Source organism: Ictidomys tridecemlineatus, chromosome 10 (assembly GCF_052094955.1).
Source record: "Ictidomys tridecemlineatus isolate mIctTri1 chromosome 10, mIctTri1.hap1, whole genome shotgun sequence".
In the NCBI taxonomy this organism is placed as follows: domain Eukaryota; kingdom Metazoa; phylum Chordata; class Mammalia; order Rodentia; family Sciuridae; genus Ictidomys; species Ictidomys tridecemlineatus.
The window spans coordinates 57568415-57584634 of record NC_135486.1 but is presented as its reverse complement, the minus strand read 5'-3'; the positions used below and the strand labels follow the sequence as shown (position 1 = coordinate 57584634).

The following is a 16220-nucleotide window of genomic DNA, read 5'->3' as shown; positions in this document are numbered from 1 at the left end:
TTTTGAACATATGAAAGAGAGACATTATACAAAGTGTGAGTCATGTTTATGAGTAGAGGAGAGGCCCTTTTAAGAATGTGTCCACCATAGGAACTTTCCAGAAGTGTATTTAAGTAAATATTATATTTAATGGTGAAACACTAGTAACATTCCCATTAGAGTCAAGACCATGAAAAAGATGCTTCAACTTCAGTGTTTTGTTGAAGGTTACAATGCAAAAAAAAAAAAAAAAAGAAAAAGAAAAAGAAAAGGCTAAAAATATCCAAGAGAATCCTACAGAAAACTATTGGAAGTGAGATGAGAGCTGAAGAGAGTCCAAAGAAGATGAACATGTCAGAATCAATAACTTCCACAAACCACAATAACCACACCTCTGCTCCACTAAAACTATCAGGAAAAAAAATTCATTCAGAAGAGTAACAAATAGTACAGAATATCTTGGGATAAATCTATTAAGGAGTATGTAAGACTATGAAGCCCTACTGAAGGAGTAAGAACAGAAAAATAGAAAAGCTTAAATTGTCTCCAAATTATACATTTAATAGAATCTCAATAAAAAGCCATTTTATAATTAATGTGGCTAGAACTAATAGATACCTCAACATACTGGTAAATCAATTTTAGTACATCTTATGTCTATTTGATAATTCCTATAAATATTTCAGTTTGCATATAGAAATTGAAAACTATTCTCGCAAACTTCTGTGAGTACTAATAAAATTTAGATTATCTACAGATTAGTTTGGAGATTCTTCTATGGAGCATATATCTAAAACATGTTCATTTTTACAAGAAATGAAAGTAAACACAGGATTTTCACTTAAATTTTTGCTTGACTATGATATCTAATTGAAATCAGAATGTGCAATTTATATGAAAATATAAAATCTGGCAAAATAGAAATATACAAGTCATTAGAAGGATCATGTTTCAAAGGTAATGAATTCTGATTAACAAGCTTTACTCCCTTCCCTTCCATGAGCCTGTTGCTTACATACAAATGATGTTTTACCAGAGACTGCACTATAAATATTTTAGTCCTACATTCATGACTAATTTCCTAAGATGTCTTGGATTTTGAGTTGTAGTTTTCTGAGAGGTTTTCAGTTCTATAATAGAATTTTATACAGTGATGATCTATTTTTCTAGAACATATTAAGAGTTATTATTTATATTGTTAAAATTAGATTGAATTGTACTCAGGATACATTAAATAGAACTTCTAAGTATCTGCTAGATGTTACTAAGGAAGGGAGACCTGGTATACTGAACAAAGGTTGGGCTGGAATTTAGATATGAATTCCTGCTTAGATTGTTTAGGTAAAACCAGACAATCACAAACAGCTGAGAAAATCTGGATTTATCCTTAGTGAAGATAATATAACAAAACCTCATAAAAGCTTTTATAGGAAAGGTCATCATCATCCTTGAGGCTGAATTCTTATACACTAGAGACCTGCCCGAACCAAAGAGTTGCTATTAGTCATGTGAGGCTAACTGAATGCTGGAAATATGTCTAGTCAGAATTGAAATGTTCTGTAAGTGTAAAATACATATCAGATTTCAGAAGCATAGTATGAAAACAATGTTTAAGTATCTCAAAAACAACTTTTTGTGTTTACCTGCCAAAATTATATTTTGCACTGGCCATGGTGGTGCACCCCTGTAATCCCAAGTGGTTCGGGAGGCTGAGGCAGGAGGATCACATGTTCAAACCAACATCAGCAATTTAGTGAGACCCTGTCTCAAAATAAAAAATGGGAGAAAAAAAGTGGGCCGGGGAGTTTCTCGGTAGTTAAGCATCCCTGGGTTCAATTCCTGGTACAAAAAAATGAAAAATGAAAAATAAATGTGTGTATATGTGTGTGTGTGTGTGTGTGTGCGGGTGTGTGTATGTATTGAATCTATTAAGTTAAATAAAATTTATTAATAAAATTGATTTCATCTCCTTCTTTTCACATTTTTAATGTGGTTACTAGAATATGTAAAGCTTTATATGTGGCTCACATTTCCTTTCTATTGGATAACATAGAAAATGTCAGAAATAGAAGTAGAATGAATTCCTCTTGATCAGAAAGGACAAATTTTTGTGGGCAAACAATTGAAAAATTAAGAGACCTTGTCTGACCATATCTGATAGAAGGAGTCTAAAATTTTTAGTTTTTGGAATTGCCTCATTCTACATAATGACTTTTGTAAAATTCCCTTTCCTACGTAATTAATTGGGCTAACCATGAAGTACTCAAAATCAGTTTTAATATAAAAAGAATAATCAAGTCACCTATGAAAGAAGACATGTGACATTTTCTCTGAGAACACAAGCTTGAGAGAAAAAGTTAAGCTTTGCATTTTCATATATAATCAGGGAAAATGACACAATTAGCCCTGTGATTGGAAGTACCCATCTGAAGAATGTGATGTCAAAGACTTTTTAGTTTGACAGGGTGAACGTGCAGGCCCATCTCTTAAATTTGGGCAAGAGTACAAGTAGAGGTTCATATACCATACTTCCAAATATTTTAAAATTATAAATCCAGTAAATTGTTAAACAAATGGGTTCTGTCCTCCAATTTTGACAAATGTAACTTATCAGGCCCTGGAAGTCCAGATTAAAATTTAAAACTTGATCTCACTCCTTATAGTTTCACACTGAAACATAGAAACATGGTGACAGCTGGTCCTGGCCAGCCTCCCTTTATTATCACTACTGACTCTATCCCACATCTTAAGGGCTATGTGTGCACATATAAGAGCACCTGAGTCTACAAGACTAACTCTTCCATACCCTCACCTCCTCCAACTCTATTCCTTGGCCACCTCTCAGACCTAAGGTTTACTCAGCTATGATTTTCAGTCCCCCTTCCTGGAGATGGACTTGAGTGAAAGATTTCATGGGCTCTGGTAATAGAGTCTGGGCCCTTTGGCGGGGAATTCTGGGATCCCAGAATGTAGGGCATGATTTTAAAAGTATTGGAATAAACAATGGTCCTTAAACTTGCATGAAAGAACTAGACTAAAACTGTTCAGTCCCAACATGGTAGCCACAAGCCACATGTACTAAATGCATTTAAATTAAATATAAAGACAACTGCTCAGATGTGCTAATTACATTTCAAGTGTTCACTATTCATATGTGACTAATAACTATTTTATAGGACATGACAACTTAGAGAATATCCCCATCATCACAGAATGTTCAATCAGACAGTATTGATCTAAAAGTGTAGGTCCCAGGGTATGGGTCTAAAGGCAATCCTGCAAGTATAAGTATGACTGTTTTGATGCAACAAAGTAGAAAACCAATAAATAATCAGGGAAAACGATACAATTAGCCATGTGATTGGAAGTATCCATCTGAAGAATGTGATGTATTTGTTAACAAAAACTCTCATCCAAAGAAAAGTGAAACTGTCAGTGACTATACAACATCATATAGAAGCTTCCCCCCACTCCTTAATCACATAAGGGTGCAACATGAATGTATTTTTCCCCAGGATTTAGGCTTTATCACACTGTGCAAATCCTTTGGATATTCTTCTGTATATTGGTAACTTGAATTCAACTAAACGTTGAGTAATGTGATTTGAGAATCACATATCCTCAATGTTTTCTATTTTCTTGTAACTATTTCTCATACATCCAGTGGTTTATGTGCTTGAATATCTAATGTAATAGTTTTGGTCCATTGAAATAGAAAAAGGTGTGTATAACAAGTCTTTCATGCAGAGATCCTAGAAATTCATTGATACTATACACTTATATGGAGAAAGTCAGTGCTCTCAAGATGCCCCATAAATGCCAACAAGTGAGACATAGTGTTCACAAAAGGACACCTATGTATACAGGCCTAGAGTCTCCGTGTCAGAGTCTCTATGTGCTTGATGGTAAATCCATTTACTTGGAGTTCCACAATAACTGAGAATCTAGCTTCCAAATGCAGTGAAGTACTATTCTAAAGCAAGTCTGGATGATTTTGATTATAGTGATGAGGAAATTGAGTCTCATTCTCTCTGACAACTCCTTCTCTTTCTTTTTCTCATTCTCTTTCCATTTAGAAAATCAAAATCTTCTTACATTTGTAAAATGTCTTCTTTTTTTATATATACATCCCTTTCAGGTTTTATTTAATCTTTACAACAGTTTCATCATATAGGTTATAGAAAATAATGTTATTATAATAATAAGGATGAGGAAAACAAAACACAGAAAGCCACCTAGAAAGTCAGGTTTGGTCTTGGAGCTGAGATTTTCTCATCTAATAACTCATGACATTATCCTGTTCCTTCACTTGGGTTATAAATCATATTCAAGTTTAATAGGGGAATTGTGACCAGCCTTTGACAGACCTTATGTTTATGAAGAGTCACCTGAGGGTTGAGAAAATGATGCAAGAAGATTCTTCTTTTATTGTCCTGACATTTTTCTCACAAACTATCTGTGCCAATGCATTTCTCTTTTAACCCATGTGCCCTAATCTTTCTGAGTTTCAAATCTGTCATTTGTAAAATGGAAATTCAATGCTGGAAGACTAGCTTCATTTTAATATGGTTTGCCTGGTTTGTCTCTTTAATCTATTAGCTAATAATAATCTACCAAGTAATAAGAACTGAATTTATTCTTTGAAAGTCAGCCACAGACATATAAATCTTATTCCAAAAGATTTGTAGGAATATTGCTATTCATTGTAGCAATGCCACAAAAAAATTGCACTTTCGAGAATAATGAAATCTTAGAACTCAACTAAAACATTGTCTGGACCTTCCCTTTCAATTTCTAATGAGAAAAATTAGATGTAAAGGGAACTAAAGAAAGATGATGGCCTTAAGTTTACAAAGTGAATCAGCTTGGTACATCATGATCTACTTTCTCTAAAATACTACGTGAATCTGTGTTTCCAGGCAGCTTGTAAAAATTTTTTATAGGAGCACATTACAAATTTATTTGGAGTCATACAGTATCATTTGGATTGGCTATAACAATTATTATAAAGCTAAAATTATTTTTGCTAACTTCAAAAATGTTAACAGAATGTTCCAGGGTAGGTTAAAAAATAAGCCACATGCAGATTTTTGTATTATTCTGCCTGCTTTTCATTTTCTCTATATGTTCTACAATGAACATATATTCCTAATGTAATTTCAAAAACAAATCACTTAAAGCATGGAACAAAGCCTACAAATAGCACATTTGAAAGAAAATCAATACTCTAATAATGGTAATATATCTGATAGTCATAAAATGCTCAAACTATTTCACATTTTACAATGACTAGACTAATATTTGAAATGTTGAAAGAGAAATTTGAGATCCTCGAGGTAATAGGTTCATTATAGGAAAAAGAGATATGTTTTGTTCTTTAACATTATTTGCTTGAAACATTTCCTTTCAAAATGTAAAACTTCAGCTATCTCTCCTGAAGTACTTCTGCTGTTTCTTCTGAAGTTTATCTGGTATAATCTTAAAATTTTACTAAAATTTTTTTAATAATTTGATATTTTTAGTTTCCTTCAGAAGTTATTTTGAGAAGCATTGTGATACGGTGTTATTACCAGTCGAAGTAGCAAAAATGGATCATTTCCGTAAGAGCAGATGTTCTGCATGATGGCATCTACTTGCATGTAGAGCACATAGATACAACTGCAAGGTGCACTTATGACGAAGTGCATGGCTGATGTGTGTCTGGCAGGCAGCATGGGTGATTAGTGGACAGTTTTGAACCAGCAAGGAGGACACCTGAGTTCTGTTTTTTGTACTATATCTGGAAAAATTAGGAATTATATACCTCAAATGTTAACGATGGTGTCAGTAGCTTTTTGTTGCTATGACCAGAATCCTGACAAGAAACAACTTAGAGAAGGGAAAGTTTATTTTGGACTCAGGGTTTCAGAGAACATCATAGCTGAAGGACTTGATGAAGGATAACTGCTCACCTTCTGATACCAGGAAGGAGGGAGAGGGAGGAAGAGAGAAAGGAAGAGAGGGAAAGAGGGAGAGAGAGAGGGAGAGGGGGAGGGGGGAAGGAGGAGTGGGGAAGGGATAAGAGGGAGGAAGGAGGAAGAAATCAGGAATAAAATATAAACCCCAAAGATGCACGCCCCAGTGATCAACTTCCTCCATGCCACAACTGCCTATAGTTAAACATCTATTAGTCCATTTAAATTAAACAGATTAATCTACTGATTAGGTTACTGCTGTCATGATTGAATTATTTCACCTCTGAACATTCCTGCATTGTCCATCATGAGCTTTTGGAGGATACCTCACATCAAAACCATAACACTGATTGAACTCTTTCCTACCTGGTACTTGGTGTCATCTAAGTACTTCCTAACCTTTCTAATCACAAGTAATTTAATTATATATTTTATCATTTAATCTTTACATCAGTGCATCAGATGGAGGTTATTACTGATATCCTTAGTTTCCAGATGGAGAACACTCAAGCACAGAGAAATTAAGGAAAATCGCCCGAGGTTGTATGACCAGCTGATAGTAGAACTAAGAGTTGAACCCATTTCCAAGTCCTAAAACACCTTATACTACCTCACATGAGACATTGCTCATGGATTTCTTCCCATATCTGTTCTCAGAAACCTAACAGATATATTGTAATTATCTCCATGAAAATTAGAAATCAGATTAAATGACTGTCTGTAAACTGCTTTTTGAAATTAGGTATCATAGACATATGACATATTATTTCAAATTAAATGACAGCACAAACTGGAATTCTCTTATCCTGAGAAGCATTGGAATTCATTCGCATAGAAACAAAAAAGCATTTTTATTCCCATTGTCCTTTCACATTATCATCTGAAAATTATTATTTCATACTATAATCTAAGGTTAAATTGGCTGGCAAATGTTCACAATTTTAAAAAATTTGTAGTGAATTTAATTTATATTAATAATGTTTATATGTTTATATGAGGGTATCATAGGCAGAATTTTTTTGGGGGGGTGGGTACCAGGGATTGAACCTAGGGGTGCTTTACTACTGAACCACATCCCCAATCCTTTTTATTTTTTATTTTGAGACGGAGTCTCACTAAGTTGCTTAGAGCTTCATTAAGGTGCTGAGACTGGCCTTGAACTTGCAATCCTCCTGCCTTGGTCTTCTGAGTTGCTGGAATTATAGGCAAGTGTGATAAGCAGAATACTAAAGGTGCTCCCTTTCCTAAGATTCCTATTTCTGGTTATTCAGTCAAGCTCTAATCTGGGTAATGCTGTGAATGGACTTAATGGATTGATAAGGAACAAATCAGCTGAACTTAGGGAACTTGTTCAAATTATCTAGGTGGGTCCCCATCACACGAGTTCTTAAAAACAGGACAGGAAGGAAGGAGATTTCAAGCATAAAGGCGATTTGAAACTCCATTACTGTTGTTGTATATATGGCCAAAAACTTGAATGGATGTGAAGCCTAATCTTCACCCAAAGACTTCAGTAAAAATCATGTCTCTACTAGCTCTTTGATTTTGGTCCAGCAAGACCCCTCTTGGACCTATGGAAGTGTGAGTTAACACACAGTTGTTACTTTAAATCACTAGGTTTGTGGTCACTTGTTTTGGTAGCAATAGAAAAATACAAAAAGGAAGTTGCAAAGTTCAAAAGTAAACATCTGCTGTTACAACCAACAGAAAACAAAATGTCACTTTAAAAGGAATCCAAGCTCAACAGTAATGTAAGGAGGTGAGATACTTGGAGAAGGAAGCTGGACAAGAGACGAATGAAAAAATAGGACTGAGGATTATTATCTGTATTGTGGTTGACTTTAAAATGTTTTTTAGTGCTCTATTTGTGTTTTTACAATGGGAAATATTTGAATATGCTTGAATGTTAAAAAGTCAGTAGAAAGGGAGAGATTGAAGATGCAGGGGAAAGAAAAAAGGAGATAACTCTAAAAAGATGAAAGCAAATGGGATGCAGAGAACAGGTGACAGAGAAAGAGAGACATAGCTTCCTTTCAAAGGGAATGAAGGAAGGAAGAATGGGGACAAGAAGCTAGAGAAGCTCTTGTCTTTTGACCTCCATCTTTGAAGAAGAAGGTGAGGTCAGCTGTTGAGAGTGAGCCGGAGGTGCAAGGACTTAGACCCTTCAGTTTTCCCTGCATCTCTGCCTCCATTTGCTCCTGTCACCTTTGCTCTGAGTTAACCTTGGATTCCAGGAACAACAGGTCTGATCCATAAAAATCTTCTGATGTATTGAAACTGCCCACCAGACAACAGCAACTTTCTTATTGCTGACAAGTCCCCACCTGACCCATGCTGAGGTAAGAAATGGACCTGACCAGGTCTGATCAAGATCACCTGCTTTGACAGCTGTGCTAAGCCTTCAATTCTGCAAATCCCCAAACCTTACCCTCATTTCTCTTTCTACAAAACCTCAAGTCATTTTCAATCCCTTGATAACAGGGCTAAAAACACAAGACTCTTTTACTTCCTAGCATAGCTACACTGATTAAAGTTCTTTTCATGCTTTTCATCATTAACTTTTTCTGTTTGATTTTGGAGGCCATTAACTTGACCTGATTTGTTGGATTACCAGAGTCAGGCCTCTAGCCTAGGTCTCTGGTAACAGGTAGAGTCACATATTTAATGGGAGAGGAGAAGGTTTTCCATTGCTCCTGTGATCAATGCAAAAGATCACCGAAGGAGACGTGGAATGATAGCCAAGAGACTTTGAGACCCACCGAGGCTGGAGCTCCTAAGGAATTGTTTGTCCTGGCTGCAGGGCTGGAAGGCTTTCCCCAAGTTAATCAGCCATAGCAACATGACCGCAAGGAATGCAGCAGCTGGGATTCCCCCAGTGGTGAGGTTTCTTGCCTGGTCAATGCAGTGGTGAGAAAAGGACTGGAAATGTGTGGTTGAGAAGACAGACCACACACTCTACATAATATAAGAAAGGAAACAAAGGCTGCAGGGATCTGATGAATTTGGATAGGAAAAGAGCTGAATTTTCTTTCTGATTCTGGTTGACCATAAGAGTCATATAACTTTATCCCAGAGAGTTTCCATATATTATCAGTTTAAGTCTTTCTTATGGGAGAAACAAGTTCAATCCCAAAATAGACGTATGGTTTTAAAGTAAAACGAACCTTATTTTCTCACTAGTGGTTATAATCTTCATAGTATTTATAACTTTTTCTGTCCCTTCCATAATGCCTTCTAATCTAGGCTCTCTAATGATAATAACAGCTAATTAATTTTAAATAACATATGTGTCAGGTGCAATGCAAAATGCTTTACAGGAGCAATGTCATTAAAAAAAACGCATAAGTTTACCCTTTTATTCTAGTGAGGAAGAAACCAAAACTTAAAAAGGTGGGTATTTGTCCAACTAATTAAGCATCATAGTACAGGAACTCAAATACTGAGCCATCTGACTACACAGCACACACTCTTTTTGGTTTTGTTTTTTACAGTACTGAGGATTGAACCCAAGGCCTTGTACATGCTAGGCAAGGGTTCTACCTCTGAGCTACATCTCAGCCCATAGCACATGCTCTCTCCATAAGACTATGTTGTGATTCAATGAGACAGGGCAAAGGGGCAGATCAATACATGACCATTAACTGGATAATGCATCAGTAAGTGATGATAGAGAAATCACAGCAACACAGATTTTTTTTGGTGGGGGGAGAGTACTAGGGATTGAACTCAGAGGCATTCAACCACTGAACCACATCCCCAGCCCTATTTTTTTGGATTGTCTTTAGATACAGGGTATCATTGAGTTTCTTAGCATCTCACTGTTGCCGAGGTTGGCTTTGAACTCACAATACTCCTACTTCAGCCTTCTAAGCCACTGGGATTACAGGTGTGTGCCACTGCGCCTGGCTCAAAACATAGATCTATTAAATGCACTTTATTTCTCCTTCATCGGTCCTTCAGAGAGAATTAGATGTTAAACCCAGAGATTTTATGTTCATTGATGAACAATGGGGCTAGGGATGTAGCTCAAGCGGTAGTGCGCTTGCCTGGCATGTGTGCGGCCCGGGTTCGATCCTCAGCACCACATACAAAGAAAGATGTTGTGTCTGCCGAAAAACTAAAAAAATAAATAAATATTAAAAAAATCTCTCTCTCTCTCTCTCTCTCTCTCTCTCTATCTATCTATCTATCTATCTATCTATCTCCCTCTCTCTTTAAAAAAAAGATGAACAATGATTTCTGAAAAATAATAAATTAGTTATTTTTTTATTGAGCACTGGCTTTGCTGGTGGGAAGAAGGGAAAATATAAGAGGAAATCTTGATGATCGAAACTTTCCCACAGAGCGAAGTCTAGTGGTAAGAAGGGATTAGGGCAGTTGCCACCTGTTGTAAGATTTGGATGTGGGTATGTAAAGGTAGAAGTAGTTACATGTGAAGCAACTAATGATAAGATATATGATAAAATATAATGCTGAGCCATCCTTTAACATTGAAATAAATTGTTATTAAAACAAAATGATAATGGATTGGTTTCAGTCTACTCTCAACTGAGTCAGCTTACTCTCAAAGTTTGATCACCCATGGGCAGCTTGTTTCAAATGCAGCCTCTCAGACCCCACCCCAGACATGTGGAATCAGATCTGCTATTGAGCAGGATTCTGGAATGGCCGGTGATCAGAGTTCTCCCTAGTTTCTGCCATTCATTTATTAACAAGGATCAGCTAGTCTCAACTTTGTGAGAAATAGTGATATATTAGACATGTAAGAATCTAGTTTTAAGTAATTAAAAAAAATTTTAAATCCTATTTCTTTAAAAAAAAACTCATAAGTTTATGAGAATTTTGTTTCTGTTTTTTCATAAGACAATTGAAGAACAGTGTGTTTTGAGACAGGCGTCTTGCTAGGTTGTCCACGCTGACCCCAATCCTTTGGGTTCAAGTGATCTTTCTGCCTTAGTCTACTGAGTAGGTGGGACAGTAAGCATATGCCACCATACCAGGCCTATTCAAATTCCTTGCAGTTTAAAGTTGTCATAATTTGACAATTATTCATACATAAAGATTACTTTTCTTTCAAGATATTCTTTTTATAGAAATTTATTCTCATGCAATGCCTAGAGAGTAAGATTTAGAACACTTAAATAGATACAGTCTCTTAAATTCCCAGAAAGCCAGAATGAAAAATCTGGCCCAGAAAGATCCATAGAAAATGGGTATGAATAGTCATTTGAGAGTAACAAAGTTCAGTGTGAAGATTGCTAGCTGAGGACCTCCCAGATGAAGGCAATTGGATTTATAAAAATAAGTGCCAGATCTTAATAGATCTCTCATCTGAACAAGGACACTGGCCTGGGACATTGGTGGAAGCACAGGGGTTAAAAAAAATCAGTGATGACCCAAAAATCATGCATTATGAGCATACAATTTGTTGAATATATTAACAAATATTTTTTTTCATATGAGGAAACCCCTAGCTATTAATCTAAATTAAATTTTAGTCAATATCAATAACCAAATAAATGGGTCCTTGGCCCATTTATTGATTGGGTTATTTGTTTTTTGGTGGTTAGCTTTTTGAGTTCTTTATATACCCTAGAGATCAGTGCTCTATCTGATTGTTGTGTAAGAGTTAAAGATTTGCTCCCAAGTTGTAGGCTCTCTATTCACCTCACAGATTGTTTCTTTTGCTGGAAAGAAACTTTTTAGTTTGAGTCTATCCCATTTATTAATTCTTGTGCCACAGGAGTCTTATTAAGGAAGTTGGGGCCTAATCACACATGGAGATTAGGGCCTACTTTTTCTTCTATTAGATGTAGGGTCTCTGGTTTTATTCCTAAGTTCTTGATTCATTTTGAGTTGAGTTTTGTGCATGGTGAGAGATAGGGGTTTAATTTCGTTTTGTTGCATATGGATTTCCAGTTTTCCTAGCACCATTTGTTAAAAGAGGCTACTTTTCTCCAATGCATGTTCTAAACAGCATACTACAGGGACATAGCCACATCAGTGTTTATTATAGCAGCACAATTCACAATAGCTAAACTGTGGAACCAACCTAGATGCCCTTCAATAGATGAATGGATTAAAAAAATGTTCCTCAGCATTAAAAGATAATAAAATCATGGCATTTGCAGGTAAATGCAAATGAGTTAGAGAAGATAATACTAAGTGAAGTTAGCCAATCCCAAAAAATCAAATGCCGAATGTTTTCTTTGATATAAGGAGGCTAATTCATAGTGGGATAGGGAGCAGGAGCATGGGAGGAATGGACAAACTCTAGATAGGGCTGAGGGGTTGAAGAGGAAGGGAGGGGGCATGGGTTATTAATGATGGTGGAATGGGACAATCATTATTATCCAAAGTACAGGTGCGAAGACATGAATTGGTGTGAATATACTGTGTATATAACCAGAGATATGAAAATTGTGCTGTATATGTATAATAAGAACTGTAATGCATTCTGCTGTCATAAATAAAAAAATACATAAAATTTTAAAAATATATCAACTATGTTATTACTCTGCAGTTAATTCTAAAATATTATGCATGTCTATATGTGTTGTTTGGGATTTTTAGATCTTTGGATACTTCTCTGAAGATGATGCTCTTGCTTCCCACATGGATGAAGAAAATTTGGTTTTCCTTGTGTCTAGAAAACAGCGAATTATTATTTCAGGTGATATTTCTTAGTTTACCTTCTGGTATGAGCTGTAATATTTTTTTCAGTACATAAGTATTGGGAACTACTGTTTCCATTGAATCACCTTTCATTTTATTTTCTTGCTCATTTTTTCATAACTGGGGTTTGGAAGTGACAATTTCATATGAAGTTGTAGGAAGAAACTACACTTGCAGATAAAACTGAAATATCATTTCTCCAACAACATTAAGTATGTAAGGTGAAAAAAAAATATAAGTATTCTTGAATAGGCTCAGACCTCAAGTTAAACCTCTTTACATTAGCAGCTCAATAATGAGCTCAATAATGCATGCTCTAGTACCAAATGGAATCAGGTGTCTTTAAAATTAATTCTTGAAATTACGTTTTCAGTTTAGAAGTGCCCCCATACTTTTACTCTCAATTATCTTAGGGAGGTTTTCTGACATGTCCAAAACTGAGTTTGCCCAATCATGGAGAGAGATATTAATCCATTTAGAAAGTTACCAATTGACATGGGGCTTCATAGTTGAACCTGCGATTTGGGGATTTCCAATCCTCTCTGCTTTTGACATTTTGGGTTTTTTACCCTTTATTTCATCCAGGTTGGGAGAAGTTCAGGAAAAGATATACCCTTGAATATACTGTCTTCTAGCATTCCATCACATATTTAAAGATGAACTGGGTAGTCCAGGTTGAGTCTAAAGGTCCTTTACCAAAGCACCTGGATTTACTTCAGTCCTTTGTGAACAAAGCCTACTTTTGGCTTTTACCCTTCCTTAGCCCAGCCTCTACCCTGGGAACTATTGCCAAATAAACAGATGAAAAAGTTCTATTCTGGCCATCATTGCTCTTGAGCTGAGGAAGGGTCAAAGTGCAGAGAAGTGTTGCACATCCTTAGTAAGAACTTTGAAAGCATTTTTCTAGATGGCAGATGTAGTTCATTTATCCCTCAACCAATCTGTGTTAAGATCCACAAAGGTGCACTGGGTACCTCTTCAAGTGCTGGGGACACAGCAGTGACAGATACAAAGTCCCTGACCTCATAGAGATTACATTCTCATGGGGAGAGGCAGACAACAACAGAAAAATCAAAGTAACATATACAGTATGTCAGGTGGCAATAAGTGCCAGAGGAGAAAAAAATAATCATATTTTAGAGAAAAATAAAACAGGAATGTAGGAAGAAGAAACTGGGTTAGGGTTGGGAGCCAGAAAGGTGGTTGGGAAAGCCCCCACTGAGAAGTGGATAAAAAGAGAGAACAAGGAACATGTATTTCAGGCAGATATGAAGTGGAATGGTGTGACAAGGCAAGAATAGCGGATAGTGAGGTTGAAGAGGCAAGAGTGGACATTAGGATGGATGTACAGGAATCTGTGGACAATACACCACATTTAGTTGGAGAGCTCTATATATTCAGATCTATTTCTAAGTGAGAGGGAAAGCTATAAGAAAGCTGTAAATAGAGAAGAGGCATGATATGGGTTGTTCTTTAAATGCTTTTCTGCCTTCTATGTAGAAAATAGTCTACATCAGGGAAGGAGTAGAAGCAGAGAGAATCATAGGGGCATGGAATAGTGTGTTTTTCAATCTTTTTTTCATTAATGATCCTAAAGGAACCTGTTTATAAAATGATTTCTCTAATATCCTTTTCTCCCCCAGCAACTGTGCGACATGACATTTTTAATACCTTAGATATTAATTACTATGTATATCTGATTATATACTATATGTACACCTGTGCTTTGTACATAGAAATAGTACAATTTATTTACAACCCCCCAATGACCAATTTGCATCCCTGTGGGGGCTTCTCTGTGGATGCATGCATGATGTGGTAACACTGGAGCATGAGATTTGTTCATTTGCCTTTCCTAAGAGTTTAACAACTATAAAAGCTAAATCATCCAAAAGAGTCCAATATACATGGCTTTATCATTCAGTATGTGGCCATAGAAACCACATACTAGAGTATGTGAAGTTGGTTTGGTTTTTTCCCCAAAACGTACACAATTTTTAAAAAGACTTAATAATAGCACTGAAATAGTTTCATTCTTTTATACAAGAAATTCTGAAATAGTATTGAATATCCAGTCTGTAAATTTTCTTCTGTAAATCATGATGGTGACAGAAAAGATTCCTGAGATGTGAAAAATCTCAAAATAGAAGTGATTTCAAAAGATGTTTGGAAAACTCATTCTCTGTGAAATGTGCACACATAAGGGTATATATATATATGGTGTGTGGGTGTGTATCTTACATTTTCTCTGTGAATTCATGCACCACATTTAGTTGGGAAGCTCTATATATTTAGATCTATCTCTAAGGATAATTAAAAAGCTACAGTTGCTGGGGTTTATGGTTTTATTCTATTTTAGTTTTTAAGTAATTTAGGACTTCCTGGCAAAACATTGTTGTCTTTTCTTTCTCTTTTTAAGATTGATTTAACAAATGAATTTTAGCGTCTTCAGTGCTGGAAATTGAAATTAATATTATGCTATTGACAGGTAGTAGAAGACGGGATGTGATCAAGTGCATTGTCAAGGTTCCTCAACTGGATTTATTAATAACTGCTTCACAGAAAGGCCTAATAACTATCTTTAACAGCCAGGTAATTTGAAATCTTAGATTTTTCCCTCCATCCCTCTTTTCTCTCTTAGGCTTTGTCTATGCATTATGCAAATGTTTCAGGTAAAACAGAACCCAAAACTTTAGAGTTATTCCAAAAATAAAGCCAAATACTTAGTCATAAGGAGCACTTGGGCAATTTTTGAAGTTTTGATAATTACATTTGACATGGTTACTCAGGGTGTCATATTGAATCATGTGGCATCAACACAATTAAAGGTTGATCAGAAGCATTTCCAAGCCAATCAATTTTGTCATTACCTGACCAAGTAAAGTCCCATCAAAAACCTTGGTCATGGAGGAAATAAAATGGCTAAAATTCTGTCTCCTCTGTTTTATTAAACATAGGAAATTTAAAGAATAATTTTTATCTTTATATTCTATTTTTTGTTTCTATAAAATGAGGGAAATAGAACCAGTTCTTTTTCTCAGAGGACTATAGTGAAGATTAAATGAAATAGTGAGCATAGAAGTACTTTATGAATGATAAATTACTATACAAATGAAAGGCATTGCTATTATCAATGTTATTTCTTTCTAAATTTATAAATCTTAGACTTCTATTTTTAAAATAAGAGATTTTAAAAGAATGTATGATGATATATCCTATATAACATTTAACTATGAAAAAAGGTGAATTTTTGGTGTTAAATATATTTAAAAATCTATTAATTGATTTCCAATTAGTGACAAGCTGTATACAAGTAAAATACATTTAAAATAATCAATATATGACTAAAATTTTCACAATAATGTTCATATTTCGTTAACGCTCAACTCAAGGCACTTTTTTAAACATTGAAATCACAATCAGCCATATGATGATGATGAGTCTTCCTCCTCTTCTTCTTTTCCTCCTCCTCTTCCTATTTTTTGTTTGTTTGTTTGTTTGTTGCAGTACTAGGCATATCTCTGAGCTACATCCTCAGCCATTTTTATTTTGAAGCAACACTTCACTAAGTTACAATCTTCCTGCTTCAACCTCCTGAGCTGCTGAGATTGC

General features: G+C 35.5%; 1 protein-coding gene across 1 annotated transcript in view; it reads left to right on the top strand.

Moving 5' to 3' along the window:
* Positions 1 to 16220, top strand: part of Wdr64 (WD repeat domain 64) — a 141194-nt gene that overhangs the window by 8916 nt on the left and 116058 nt on the right. The window contains exons 3-4 of the mRNA XM_078022992.1: positions 12507 to 12606; positions 15097 to 15200. Of these exons, the coding sequence (XP_077879118.1) occupies positions 12507 to 12606; positions 15097 to 15200 (204 nt within the window). The remainder of the gene's footprint in view (positions 1 to 12506; positions 12607 to 15096; positions 15201 to 16220) is intronic.